Source organism: Marmota marmota, unplaced genomic scaffold, assembly GCF_001458135.2.
Source record: "Marmota marmota marmota unplaced genomic scaffold, marMar, whole genome shotgun sequence".
In the NCBI taxonomy this organism is placed as follows: Eukaryota; Metazoa; Chordata; class Mammalia; order Rodentia; family Sciuridae; genus Marmota; species Marmota marmota.
The window spans coordinates 4,123,188-4,136,632 of NW_025999962.1; the positions used below are offsets into that span (position 1 = coordinate 4,123,188).

A 13,445-nucleotide genomic window follows, 5' to 3' on the forward strand; every position below is an offset into this window, starting at 1 on the left:
CAACTTGAATCTAATGTATGAAATATGATATGTCAAGAGCTTTGTAATGTTTTGAACAACCAATAATAAAAAAAGAGTATAGACAACAAGGTTGGAGGGATTTTGATGGCTTTAATGTTAAATGTAATGGGTAGGAGCATTTTTTAGAAATAAGGAAAAAGTTGAGTATTCAGGTTTAGGGAAAAGTAACCTTTGTCCAAAAAAAAATTCAGACTCCTCACTTCCTGAGCAATCAGGGTAAACTACCAAACTGGAATAAAGAGAAAAGAAAAAAAGATTCTGGAAGCACCCAGAACCCTGTGACCCAGAAAACACAGTAAAGCATTTTCATGGAAGTGACCTTGTAAGGGAAAGGAGACACTTCCATGTCAGGTCCCACTGCCTCTGCGGCCTGAGATGACAAGGACAGGCTCTCTCAAAGTCCTCTAGATTAAAACGAGTAGACTGTTTTCTAAGGAAGTGGCTGTCATTGCTCCTCAGGTGCCTGTGATTCTGGCTAAGTGCAAAAGACCAGGCTCCAGGTCTCCTCCCACGTGCTTAGTGACACAGGGACTGAGATCTGCCAGGATTCCAAACCGCAGGAACAACCCAGGTGGCCGCGTCCTAGCTGGACACTCACCGAATCCAACACGAGCTGCTTATTCAACTGAAGCTCGAAGTCTTCTTTGAGGAAGCTCACGTCCCCGCCAGTATAGCCAGCCAGTTCCTGTGGGGAGAACCAGCAGGCTCACGCAGAGGCCCCCAGGACAGGACTCTGCGAGAACCTAACTGCTGTTTGTACTTTTTAGAAGGCAAAAGAAGACTGTCTCCTGGAAGCCGTGTCCTCATGGCTGCAGAGGGTGACACGACACTGAACACGTGGGAGGCAGACGCACTGTCCAGCACACGCTGCAGAGCTGGCAGAGAACAGGGCCTGAGGCGGCCCAGCGCCAGGGAACGCACTGGGGAACGCCTGCACCTTTGCAGTGGGACCACTGTACCTGAGACTCTGTCTGCAGCTGTCCTCCGCGTCCTCCAGCCTCCCGCCCTGCACAACCCCCAGGCCTGCAGCCGCTGCCGGCCCAGCCTGGAGGCCTCAAACGCAGGACGGAGCCCTGCCCCGGCTTTTCTTCCCCTCTGGCCTATCATGTAGCACACCAAAGTCCCCGTGGCCCTGTCCCCACCCTGGCTGCTGTGAAGACAGAGGAATGGACTGTGGAGAGAGCAGCACCGGGGCCAGGGCCCTGTGGGCAGGGCTGTCACCCTGCAGGCCATTTTGTTTCTGCAGTGCTGGTGGCACCGAGCCCCACCGCAGCCCCACACTTCAGCCGTTAGACTCAAGTGCACCATAAAAGCAGAAGCTGGATATCAGAATGACCACTGTGACCCACTTCCCACGGGTGCCAGCCCTGAGAGGCCACAACGAAAGGACACTACCTGGTTCACCTTCAGCAGGGCGCCTCTTCTGGGCAAGATGGAGGAATTCCGAGAGTCGATGACCATGGCGTGCTGGAAGAAATTTGCATCAGGGCACTTTCGCCTCGATCTGTTCTCCAGGAGCAAGGAGCCCTGAGCGCTGACCTGCACTGGCGGAGCCGAGCCCTGCACTGCTGACCCGCCCACCCTCCCAGGGCCCCAGGACGGGGCAGCAGGGCCACCGGCCTCCACACCAGGGAGCCCAGCAGCACACTGAGCTCAACTGAGTCACAGTAACACGGAAGCTCCTCTGCTTCCTGTGGAGTCTCCAACCCACGTGGTCGCCCCACCCTCCCAAGGAGTCCAGAGCCCTGGCCAAGTGAACTCAGCCAGCTTTCTCATTCTTTCTAAAAGCTAACATTCCAGCCAGGCGTGTGGCACACACCTGTAATCCCAGTGAAGCGGGAAACTGAGACAGGAGGACCGCAAGTTCAAGATCAACCTTACCACCTCAGTAAGAGGCTTTCTCAACATAAAAACTAAAAAGGGCTGGTAGCTAAGTGGTAGAGCACCCTGGAATCAATCCCTAGTACCAAAATACATAAATAAATAAATAAATAATCCACAGTAAGCTGTTTTTATTTATTTAATTATTGGTACCAGGGATTGGGTACCAGTATTACAATTACTGAGCCACATCCCCAGAGCCTCCTCACCTTTTTAAAAAAATTTGGAGACAGGGTCACACTAAGTTGCTTAGGACCTCACTAAGTTGCTGAGGCTGGCTTTGAACTTGTGGTCCTCCTGCCTCAGCCTCCTAAGTCGCTGGGATTGCAGGCCTGCACCACTGGAACCAGCTTATTTTAATTTTTTGTATTGGTGTTTGAACCTAGGGGTGCTTCAGGAATGAGCCATATCCCCAGTCCTTTGTATTTCTAATCTGAGATAGGGTCTCACCAAGTTGTTCAGAGCCTTGCTAAGTATCCCAGGCTGGCTTTGAACTCCCATCCTCCTGCCTCAGCCCCTCAAGTTGCTAGGGTTACAGGCGTGGCCGTGGCCACACCTAGCTCTTAGTCACACCTTCTCCATGGTTACTTATGGAGAAACAACAGGAGGAGGGGATCTCCAGCTCACAGGAAGCCAAGACCCACCTCTCAGCCTCCAGACCTCCGCTGCACTTCTCTGTGGGCCCCAACACTGATTCTCAAGGTACAGCTGTCAACACATCACACACTCCAAGAGAAAAGTCCTTACTGAAAGGGACGACTTCAGCGAATGCCCACTTTCTTTCCGCACCGCGAAAGACGCCGTCCTGGAGAGGCAGCCGAGCTCCCGCCACACGCCCTCCCACTTGACAGTGTGGCTGGTCTTCCATATGGGAAACTGCAACACAGGGGAGAGGACTCGTCCTTCTACGCGGCTCGCACACAGGAAAGTGGTGCAAACCAACTTCTGCAACGGGGCATCTACAAGTCACTAAAAATCAACTTCAAAGGGAAGGAGGGAGAAAGGGAAAAGAGGAAGCGGGTGCGGAGCTGGGATCTGAACGGAAAGACCAGGTGCAGGACAGGGCCGCGGTCTAGTCTTTGAATCGGCAGGTGCAGCAGTTTCCCCAACTCTTTGCAGAGGGAACAACACAGGTATGTGACATGTACCCCACTTGACCCACCCAACCCTGGTGACCACGCATCCAGTATCAACCCACAGAGGAACAGGAGACCAAGTCAGAACGAGCTGAGAGCATCCTTCCTGCAGCCAGAGGCCTGAAGCCCGTGAACCCTGGGCTCCAGGCAAAGGACACCTGCCTCTCAGCCCGACACCGTCCCCAAAGCCATGGAAGAATGCCGTCCCAGATATGTGTCAGAAATGCCCAGCTCTCTGAACAGTAACCAATGTTGCCCGGTGGCTTTGGGAAGTTTGATGGTGACATAACTCTTGCAAGGAAGCCATGTAACCCTAGCTTCCCAGAGGGCATTCCCTGAAGCTCTTCCCTGCAGGAGAACCCAAGGGCACCCAGGGTGGGGCACAACAGCGCAAGCCCAGAACACCCCTCCAGCTTGCAGGGGTGGGGCACCCACCTCTGCACCCACGAGGCACCGTGCAGACTAGGGAGTCAGGGGCTGACGGGAGGAGCAGCCCCTGGGGCCCTGGGACGGGTGCCTTCCCAGATGCCTGTGGGAGCTACCTAAATCGCCCCCTTGTTCCTCGTAAGAGAGCTCTTGAGAAGAAAGGCACTGTCACTCAGAGACCCACTTGATGCCCCTCATGCACTGTCAGAGCTCACGGGGCCAGCAGCAAGCCCCACTCCATGTGGCCCAAGGACACCACAGTGGGCATGACCCAGTCCTTCCCTCCAGGAGCTCAGCTACTCCGACTTCAGAGCCACCAGCTCCAGCCTCAGGCCTCCTCCTACTCAGAACAGCGCCCTGGCTTTCCTAGCATCGGTTCTCCAACAAGGCTCAGGAAAGAGTTGAAGGAGGGAGGCCAGGAGAAGATGAGGAAGCTCCAGGTGCCTAACCGCTGCTGGCTCCCTCAGGTGACCTGATGGGGGACCAGGGCTGCAGAGAAGAGCATAGGCCCCAGGGCGTCCCCATGAGAGCCCACATTAGGGCACGCCGGGACTGCATCAGAGCAGGATCCTGAGCGCTGCTCCCTTCCACACCAGAAGAGGGAGCAGCAGCACGATGCTCTCGGGCGCCGGCTACACCCTGCACCTGCGCGCACCTGTTGCAAGCTGCGACTCTGGGCTTGCACGACCTCCGCCTGCTACACTTAGAGGCGCGGCGCCCAGCACCTCAGGGCCCGCTACTGTCACGCTATTAGGAGCTGCACCTGCTGGCCCTGTGACCCTCACAGCAGCACTGAGGGACTGCACTACCCTGATACTCGTCATAGACAGAAACTCTGTTCAAGGACAAACCACCATCAGGGACAGAGGAAGTCAAGCCCATGATGTCTGCCTCCCCAGTTTCAGCAGTTTTGGAGAGTCCAAGCCAAAAACTTCCTGGCCCATTCCCAGAGATTCCGGTAGGGCAGTTCCCGGGGGCCTGGGAGTGTGCGTTTCCAAGGAGCCCCCAGGTGAGGACGAGGGTGCAGAGCAGAGACCTACTCTAGGAAAACTGCTTGTGCTCAAGGCTTTTCTCCCTAACTAGGGCCTGGAAAGGAGGAGACGCGCAAGGAGAAGTGGAGGATGCAGGGGAAAGAGCAGTTCCTCTTAAAGCCAACACACGGGCCGTGACACCAGTTCCATCTGTCGCCTAGTAGCATCGTTTTAGACACATTGTAAGTGTGAAACAGTAACAGAACCTTGCAGTGAAGCACAGTGACTCTACTATCAGACACCGCTGCTCCCAACAAGCACAGGAAAGGACAACCAGGGCCACAGGCAGCAGGGCACACAGAAGGCAATTGATCAGGTGGACAAGGGCCACCCTGTGTTCCCTGGCCGCCTACACCAGCTGGGGCAGAGGCGCCCAGCCAAGAAGCAGCTGGGTGGGCGGAGTCTATGCCCTCCTGCCCAGCTCTGGCTATCCTTGGCAATCAGTGGAAATGGCTGGCACCGCATTTCAAATGCACACATACACGTGACACCTGGGGGTACTTACACTGTACTCTGTGGACACTCCTCTGTCTGTCTCCCGAAGTGAGCTCCACGGGAACTGCCCGGTAACTTTATATAAGTTTACAGAGAAACTAGGAGGCAATGGGATAGAGCTTTAGCTGCCGAGCCAGCGGCCTGCGGCGCACATCTCACTCAACAGGCTTGGCTACCCTGCGGCTGTCCCCAGCAACTCCACTGCAGAAGCAGGAGCTGAACTTGTCAGCTGCTCCACACACACAGCCCTCTACTCTAATCTCACACCAGGCCACCGCAGTCAGGGAACAGGTTGGCTTCCTACTTTCTCTCAAAGTTTCCAGGCTGTGGTTTGAAGAAGGACAGGCCGTAGGAAGTTTCCTTTGTTCCATAAGAAAACTGAAAAGTCACTTTTTCTGCTCGTCCTAGGAGATTAGGGAGTTTGAGGCCGAGCACCTAGAAGGAAAAGAAAAAAAAGCAGCAAGAATGTCACTGTTCCCAAAGACCAAGACGGCTGCAGGACGGTCCCGAGAACACAACCAGAGTCTGCCGCACAGGGCCTGCACTGGTGGTCACCGCACGCTTCACGACACGGCCCTGCTGGGCACGCCTTGTGAGGCACAAGCGGACCCGCCCACTGCGCAACTCAAGGACACAAACGCTACAGATCTAGAGCCTTGATGCTGAACTAGGAACTCGGAATCTGAACCCTCTCCACAGCATTCCTAATCACTGGCGGTAACACTGTCACCCAGCCACTCAGAACACCATCTCATGGACCAGGAGGTTGAAGCCAAGCTAGGGATAAACAGACTGAGGTACAAGACACGAGAAGTGGGTGGGAAGCTGCCATCAGCTGCCAGAGGCGGCCACAGGTAAAAAGCTCCTACCTCAAAATCCCAGGGCGAGAAGGGAAAGGCGCGCGAGGCCCACGTACCATGCTGCCCTCGTTGTTCCCCACCATGGTGTTGTAGCTGCCCGTCAACCTCCTCAGCTCAGTCACTTCAAAGGTGACGTCTAACCCATTGGGCAGCGCATCATCACCTAAGGAAGCCAAGACATTAAGCAAGAGACAGTTGGAAGCTGTGCTTTCATTTTGGGTCTTACTGCTGAACAAACCGGGATCCGTGGCTCATTTACAAATAATCTCCTCCAGAAAACATGCCGTCCACCTGCAGTAAGCCCACACAGAGCCAGGACACCCCACGCCAAAAAGCCGTCCGTGGCAGGGCACCTCAAATAGCAACGTCTGCTGCGAGGAGGCATCACTGTAAGTAGTCCTACCTGCTCAACCAACCATATTTGTAACAAAATATGTTCCCCTATCAGGGAAGTCCTTGAAAATCAAATATGGAGTCTCAATTCAAATGACATTAAAACATGTGACAACAACAATTCACGTAACAATAAGGACTTTTAGTATACACAAAAAGAAACAAGATATTGTTTATCAGATTATTAAACGACAGGGGTAGTTCTGTCCTCCATCCAACAGGGTATGAGCTGCCCGTAACCTCTGGGCAAACACCTCCTGGCCCACCAAGAACCGGTGGCATGTGCAGAGGGGGGCGTGTCCTCTCCTGCTCTGCACAGAGCACGTGTTCACTCTCCTGGACACCTGGCTGCCATGGAGACATCCAGATGCCCAGAGGTCAGCAGGTCCAGGGTGGAGCCTTGTGATCATTTTGGTTTTTGTTAACAGACTTTATATTTAGAGCACTGTTGGGTGTTAGAAAGCACAGCTTCCCACGCGCCCTGCCCTGCCCCTTACACTTCTCCCTCACGTTCACATGGTGCATCTGCCACCACCGACAACCAGCCATTGTCATTATCAAGCCAGTCTAGGGTCACCCCTGGTGTTGGACACCATGGGTCTGGACAAAGGAACAAGGACATGTCTGCACAGTATCACACATAGTGGTTCTGCTGCCCTAAGCCATTCTCAATTACCAAGTGACCCCAGTATGCAGCCAGGGCCAGAACCGACAACAGGAGGGCCACAGCCAGGCGCAAGGCCAGGCCCAGACCAGGGAGGGGTGAGAGCCACAACCAAAGGCCAAAGTCCCTGCCACCGAGAAGAGCACCTCCAGGTGGGCCCACGCCTTGGGTGCCGGAGTTCCATGACTTGCCTGGTGGACCTGGGCAAGCCACCTGAGCTGCTCAGAGCCCTGGCTTCACCAGCTCAAGTGCTTACAACAGCAGCAGCACGACACCTCACAGGCTCTTGACCCCGGAACTGGATGGAGCATGAGAACACCTGCCGCAGGGTCTTCTGGGCACCACCCTCTGGCAACACCCAGGTGCATGGAGCTCTCTTTGCCCTGACTGGTCCAGGGCTCCCCAACTTTACCAGGCCTCAGTGCAACACGTCACAGAAAGCAGCCCCCGGCCCCCGCGCAGCTTCTGCCGCCATCCACCTGCATTTCCACGGAGCTCCCAGGTGACAGCGCCACGCAGAGAGCCACTGTTGCAATCACAGCGAAGCCTCACCTTTCACCTCCCTGCCCCCTCACATATGGGCACGTGGGACTCAGCCCTGGCCAGTGACATGTGAGGAGAGTGCAGAGCCCAGCACCTGGGACGGGTATGCATCTACACGTGCACGCTCTGTGTGTGTGTGTGTGTGTGTGTGTGTGTGTGTTGTGGTACCAGGGATCAGGCCTAAGGCCTCACTTATGCTAAGTGCTCTATCCCTCTATTTTTACTCTGAGACAGGTTCCCTCGAGGTTGCCCAGGCTGGGCTTGAACTAGGGATCCTCCTGCCTCAGGCTGCTGGAATTACAGGCGTAAGGAACCCCAGCCCGCCACCCCCACACCTTCACGGGCCTGGTTCACAGCAGAGCTCCTGGTACAAGAGTAAATACTGACTCAGCTGAGATCTGTCCATGGCCTCAGAGCACGCCAGAGATGAGCAAAGCCAAAGCACAGACCACACTCCCCCTGTTCAGAGCACCCTCTCAGCGGGGCTCCACTGAGAGCTCCTTCAGCAGCTCTGAGCTGCCCGTGTCGAGAGGGGCCTGGCTCCCGCCTCCAGCACCCTCCCCAGAGCCTGAGCAGCCAGGGCTGAGACAACAATGTCCTCTGAGCTCACTACTCCTCCCAGCCTAGACACAAAAAACAGCTTCTTCCCTAGGCTGCAGATGCCCAAGACCTAGCTCAGAAGCCTTCAGACCGCCCTGCACACAGCCACACAGCTGCCCCTTGACCCTGGAGGATAGATGGAAGGGACTCACAAAGACACACCCACAGTGCGCACCTTGACAGGTGTCGATCAAGACGTCCACTTGTCTAAAGATCCCCAGACGAAGCAACTTCTCGCGGGCTTCGTGAGACTTCCTCATCACCTGTGAGAGGGAAAACAGCAGGTACAGGAACACACGTGGCCCCAGAGCAGGCTGCACTACCCCTGGGCAGCGAGAGCAGAGAATCACCAAGGCCAGACACGAAGAAGGGAAGCAGCGCTGTGGGGACAAACCCTGTTCATAGTGCCAGCCAAGTGGGGGACATGGCTCCAGGGAACACACACACAGGCCCTAAGTGCAATCCCTAACTGTGCCGAAAATAAATGAAAAATAAGTTAAAAAGCGCAGGCCACGACGGGGGCATGGCTCACACAGGAGAAAGCCTCGGGTGGGAGAACGGAGGCCCACAAGCAGCACAGGCCTCACGAGTCTTCCCAGAGGGGACAGCATGCGAGTGTGCACTGTGGGGACGCCTGGTGACAGGGACATTTGTTGCCCATGTGTGTGCAGGCCTGTCTGGGGGTTTCAGGTGGAAACCGTCTCTAGTCATCGCCCAATGCCTCTTCTCCTCGCTGTCAACAGCAGTCCCCCCCAAGTCAGGAGCCATGCTGACTGGAGGACAAGCAAGGGGCAGCCAGGACAGGATTGTGTGACAGGCAGATGTGGCTCTCCCCTGCAGGGGGATCAGGGTCCTGCAAGAGGAGCTGGGCTGGGGCGCCTGGAGTCCTGCGAGCAGGGGGATGGCGGCAACGGGGCAGCAGGAGGCCCCTGCAGCAGACCCGGAGTTGGGGCGGCACTGACCCAGCCCAGGCAGCGGGCAGGTCGGCAGGGGGCAGTCATCTCACAGGTGAGGCTGAGGCCACGGGCACCGACTGAATGGAGGAAACTGAGATTTCCAGCTCAGGCTTAGCACCTGGCTAGAGATCAGCGCCCTTGGAGAAGTCACAGAGACGAGGAACAGCAGGGTGGGGCTGGCAAGACTATGACTCCGGATGTGCCCTGCAGCGGGATGTCTGTGGCCAGCCACAGGCAGGGTCCAGGAGGCTGGTGCACAGCCAGGCTGAGCTCAGCTGACCACCTCGGTGCTTGGCTGGAACCAGGGCTGTGGATGTTGTTGGAACCAGGGCTGTGGATGCACTCAGAGGTGACTCCAGGCTGGAACCAGGGCTGTGGATGCGCTCAGAGGTGACACCAGGCTGAAGGGTAGTGGCAGGGAAAGAGGCTGACAGAGACCTCACAGTGACCATGACAAGATGGCAGGCACCCAGGAAGGGACACCCAGGGAAGAGAGCAGAGATAAGGTGGAGACGTGTTCAGGAGGGAAGCAGGAAGTGCATGCCACAAAGCGACAGGGACATGTAATACAGGAAGGCCCTCCTAAACCAACACAGCCCCAGAGCCCGCGGAGAAGGAAGACCTGCAGGCAGCTCCCAGCAGAAAGCGGGCCAACAGCAGGGCAAAGTGACCTCACGCCTCATTAAAAAAAAGCAAATCAGAACGATGACAAGGCGTTTTTCACCTAACAGACTGGCGAGAACTTAGGTGAGACTACACTCCGTGGTGGACGCCGACCCTCCTGTGCTTCGGGAGTGCGGATGGCCAGGCATTCGTGGCGGTGCTGAGTGGCAGCGCACGCGCCCTTGGACCTGGCAGCACTGGGTTTTGAGAACTCTAACCTGCAGATGCATCCTCGCTTGCAAGACAGGAACGAGATGCTCAACACAGGTGCCGTGAGAGCAGAACCACTCATCTAAACGGCCATCAGTGGGGACACAAGTCCCTTCAATGAGGCACCACGGCACCCACAGCCTGGCACAAGCTGGTCATAGTTGCTGATGACAAGGACAGTGCAGGAAACTAGAGAACGGAGTGAGTGTAAGAAGGTTGTGTGTGTTTATCCACACACAGGCTGGGAGGACACAGGAGCCTCAGCCACATCACCTCTGAGAACCGGCTGGGAGCGGCAGGGAAGGGCATGTTCACTCCAGTGCCTCTGCGCTGTCCATTCTTCACACCTTTTAAATTTAACTGGGTTTATACATCGTGTTACCTTAGTCGGTTAAAAATGTAAACTTCAATTTTTGGGAGTGGAAATGGTCCACAGTGTCAAATGCCACTCAAAAGTTGATAAGAAGGGGACAGGAAGGAGCCAGCTGGATCAGACCACGAGGACAGGTGACCTCTGCTCAGGCCTGTTCAGTGCGGTCCCACGCACAGACTCACAGGAGGAAGCCACAGGTGAGCAGAAAGAGGATGCAGTGCAGGAGAGAGACGGCTCCACAGAGAACTCCCCAGGACCCAGGGAATGGCTGGCCAGGATGCGCAGCTGGCACCAGAGCACTCAGCCCAGAGCTGGGAGGGGTGGCTCCAATTCCACAGGCTCCTCAGGTGGGAAAGTCATGAAACACAGACAGATGGCCACAGACAGACAGACACCTTCTCCAGAATGAGAGGAGGTAGGACATGCGCAGACATGGGGAGCTGTGGGGGGCACCCGAACCTGGGCCCCTCTGGGTGGGTGACAGCTTTCAGCAGGGGGCTGCGGTGGGGTGCTCCAAGCTGTGAGGTGCCAGGGAATCACAAGTTCCTCAGACAGGACCCAAAAGAATGCCAAGGAAAGATGCCACTCACCTCAATGAGGTTTCTAGCCTTAAAAACATCTCCAATTTCACACATGATGATGTCATCCCTAGTCCTTCCAAGGCCATCAAAGTGAACATGCTGAACTACCACCTAAACAGGACAAGGACAGAAGACAAGTGACTACTCATCAAGGCTAAAGACAAGCATCAGAAACCAATTCAAGGTGTTCCTCAAGGTCAGCAACCCCCATTTCTTACTCCTGGATTTTAATCTTATTTCTGACACCTTGTCAAAGATCCTCCCACTCAGGCTTAACCTCTGCCAGGTCTTGACTTCCTGCAGAGATCTGGTGTCTTCAGCCCAAGGACCCAGGACCCCCTCAGCCTATGCACAGGTAGGCACAGGCAGGCACAGGCAGGCCCGAGGCCCCAGCCCTCCCCAGCACACTCCTGAGTACTGGGACCCCGACTTAAAAACTGTGTGGGTCATGTTCAGACCTCACACGGCATGACCAGAAGGCCCTTCCCATCCTCTCTGGGAAAAGCCAGAAAGGCAGGCTCAAGCTTCTAAATACTTTTGGTTTCTTTAATAGAACACAAAAACATGTTTGCCTAGACCGCCCACATAAACAACAGCAAAAGAAAATGACTCCTCTACAACTGGCAACTATTTTCCTGGAGTCAGCAGTCTTTCTTGTTGTAGTAGGTTGCAGGTTAACTCTGCCCACCTCCCCCCAGCAGTGTACGGAAGTGAACACTCCAGTAATAATCACATTGAGATCTAACTATAAACTCACGTCTTTGTTTTCCAATATTTCCTGTTTAGCTTCAGGTTCAACTTCAACAAATTCGGCTTCTTCACCTAATGCTCCAAAATCAGGCCCATTTGACGGAAGAGGCTCTAAACTCTGAAGGTGGGGAGGAACCACAAATAATCAATGACCAGTTTCACTAATGGAGATCCATACATTCATCAATAGGATTCTCACGATCCTGCTATGTGACAGGCACTTCTAAGACCCTCACCCTCACAGTATTTCCATTGCAGGGTCTGGAAGAAAAGGCATGGAGTATAAATGTTTGCTAAAATGAATTTAAATAAACGTTGGGATCTGGTCTCCAGCCTTTAAGTCAAGCGAGCTATCAGCCAACCCATTTTTTCATGAGCCCCAAATGCCAGACACTGGGCAAGGCAGTGGTGAAAGGATATAAAATAAATGCAATGACTTAGGAAGCATCTTGAAAGTGGCACAGACTAGTATCAAATGGAAAAGCCTGTACCATAGCAGATATTAGTGATAATTGTTGTTTTGCAAAGCTTTTGCTTCAATAAGCATGCAAATACTATGCCAAATGTTTTCTGAGTCCTGTTCTAATATGAGAAAAATACTGAATTAAAAGAACTGAAGACACTTTTTGTCAATAAATTAATCAACCGAGCAGCAATTTTCACATCAAAACAGCTCCTTAAAAGCCGAGTTTGTTTTTGGCCAAGGACATAGTAGGCCATTGGTAAATACTAGTTGAATAAATGAATGAAGGCTTACACGGCTCAAGATGCTATGACCCAAGCCATATATGCTGCCGTTCCTATTCCTAGAATCTAATAAGACAAAAGGCAAATGGGGCTAAAGTAAGGCAAAAGCAAATGGCCCTCAAGGAGGAAAAGCAAGGAGGTGGTAGTACAGCCAAATGAGGGGGAGAAAAGAGTCAGCTTGAACTGAGGTCTAAAGATGGAGATAGTTTGCTAGGTAAAGCTGGGTTCGGAAGTGATTGGCAGAAGGGGGAATAAATGGAGGACCACAGTCCAAAGAACATGACAGAGGCAATGCTATTTGGTTTGAGAGAAAAACATGTGAAGGGAGTTAACTCCAATTCTGGAAGCCAGGCTGAGCGTCCATACTAAATTCTTTTGGATGTTAACTGGGAACCATTGAAAACTTCTGAGTTAGGTGCATGAAACAATCCATATTGTAGCAGAAAACTAGTGTCGGGCCCAGACTCCAGAAGTCTTGAGTTTTGGGACATTTTGCAGCTCCGTGTGACCTTGGACAAATTACTCATTATCGGGCCCTCGGTCCTCGGTTAAGATTTTAAAAGGAGAGTAGTTTGGCCAGCAGTTCTCATGCTCCAAGCACCCGATAAGTAACTGTCCACTAAAACCGGGGAGGCCAGTGGCTTGGGCTGAGCTCCTGCACCAGCCGAACAGAGGACACCACCACGGGGTCCCCGGACGGACGGAAGGCCGTGACTGGCTCGGGAGGGAAGCCTCCCCTGCTTTGGCCTTCGTGAGCAGAGTCACTCGGAGTCGCGGGCCACTTTCTCTCCTCCGTCCATTTGCGCCCCCTCCGCCCTTCCGTCTCTGAGGCCAACCTCCTCTGCTCGGCGGACCAAGAACAGCTGACGGCAGCGACGGAGCGGGCGGGCCGCCTTCCCGCGGACTTCACGCGCTGTCCCCGTGGCCACGACGGCCCGGAGCGCGGGGCGCTGAGGTCACCGCGGCAAGTGCCAGAGTCCCGCTGAGTGACCTTGAGCAAATCACGACCCTCCCCCAGCGTCGGCCTCCCGCTGCCGACGTCCGCGGCACCCGCTGTCCGAGGTGACCTGCCCGCGCCGGCCCCGCCCTGGGCGCGCGCTCTCCGGGACCCGGGC

General features: G+C 54.6%; 1 protein-coding gene across 1 annotated transcript in view; it reads right to left on the minus strand.

Moving 5' to 3' along the window:
• Positions 1-13,284, minus strand: part of Samm50 (SAMM50 sorting and assembly machinery component) — a 25,619-nt gene extending 12,335 nt beyond the window's left edge. The window contains exons 1-10 of the mRNA XM_048803012.1: positions 13,167-13,284; positions 11,591-11,701; positions 10,843-10,944; positions 8,226-8,313; positions 5,907-6,013; positions 5,295-5,425; positions 5,001-5,088; positions 2,650-2,778; positions 1,417-1,488; positions 620-706 (exon numbers count right to left, since the gene is read on the minus strand). Of these exons, the coding sequence (XP_048658969.1) occupies positions 620-706; positions 1,417-1,488; positions 2,650-2,778; positions 5,001-5,088; positions 5,295-5,425; positions 5,907-6,013; positions 8,226-8,313; positions 10,843-10,887 (747 nt within the window). The 5' untranslated portion in view covers positions 10,888-10,944; positions 11,591-11,701; positions 13,167-13,284. The remainder of the gene's footprint in view (positions 1-619; positions 707-1,416; positions 1,489-2,649; positions 2,779-5,000; positions 5,089-5,294; positions 5,426-5,906; positions 6,014-8,225; positions 8,314-10,842; positions 10,945-11,590; positions 11,702-13,166) is intronic.
• Positions 13,285-13,445: the final 161 nt, after the last annotated feature.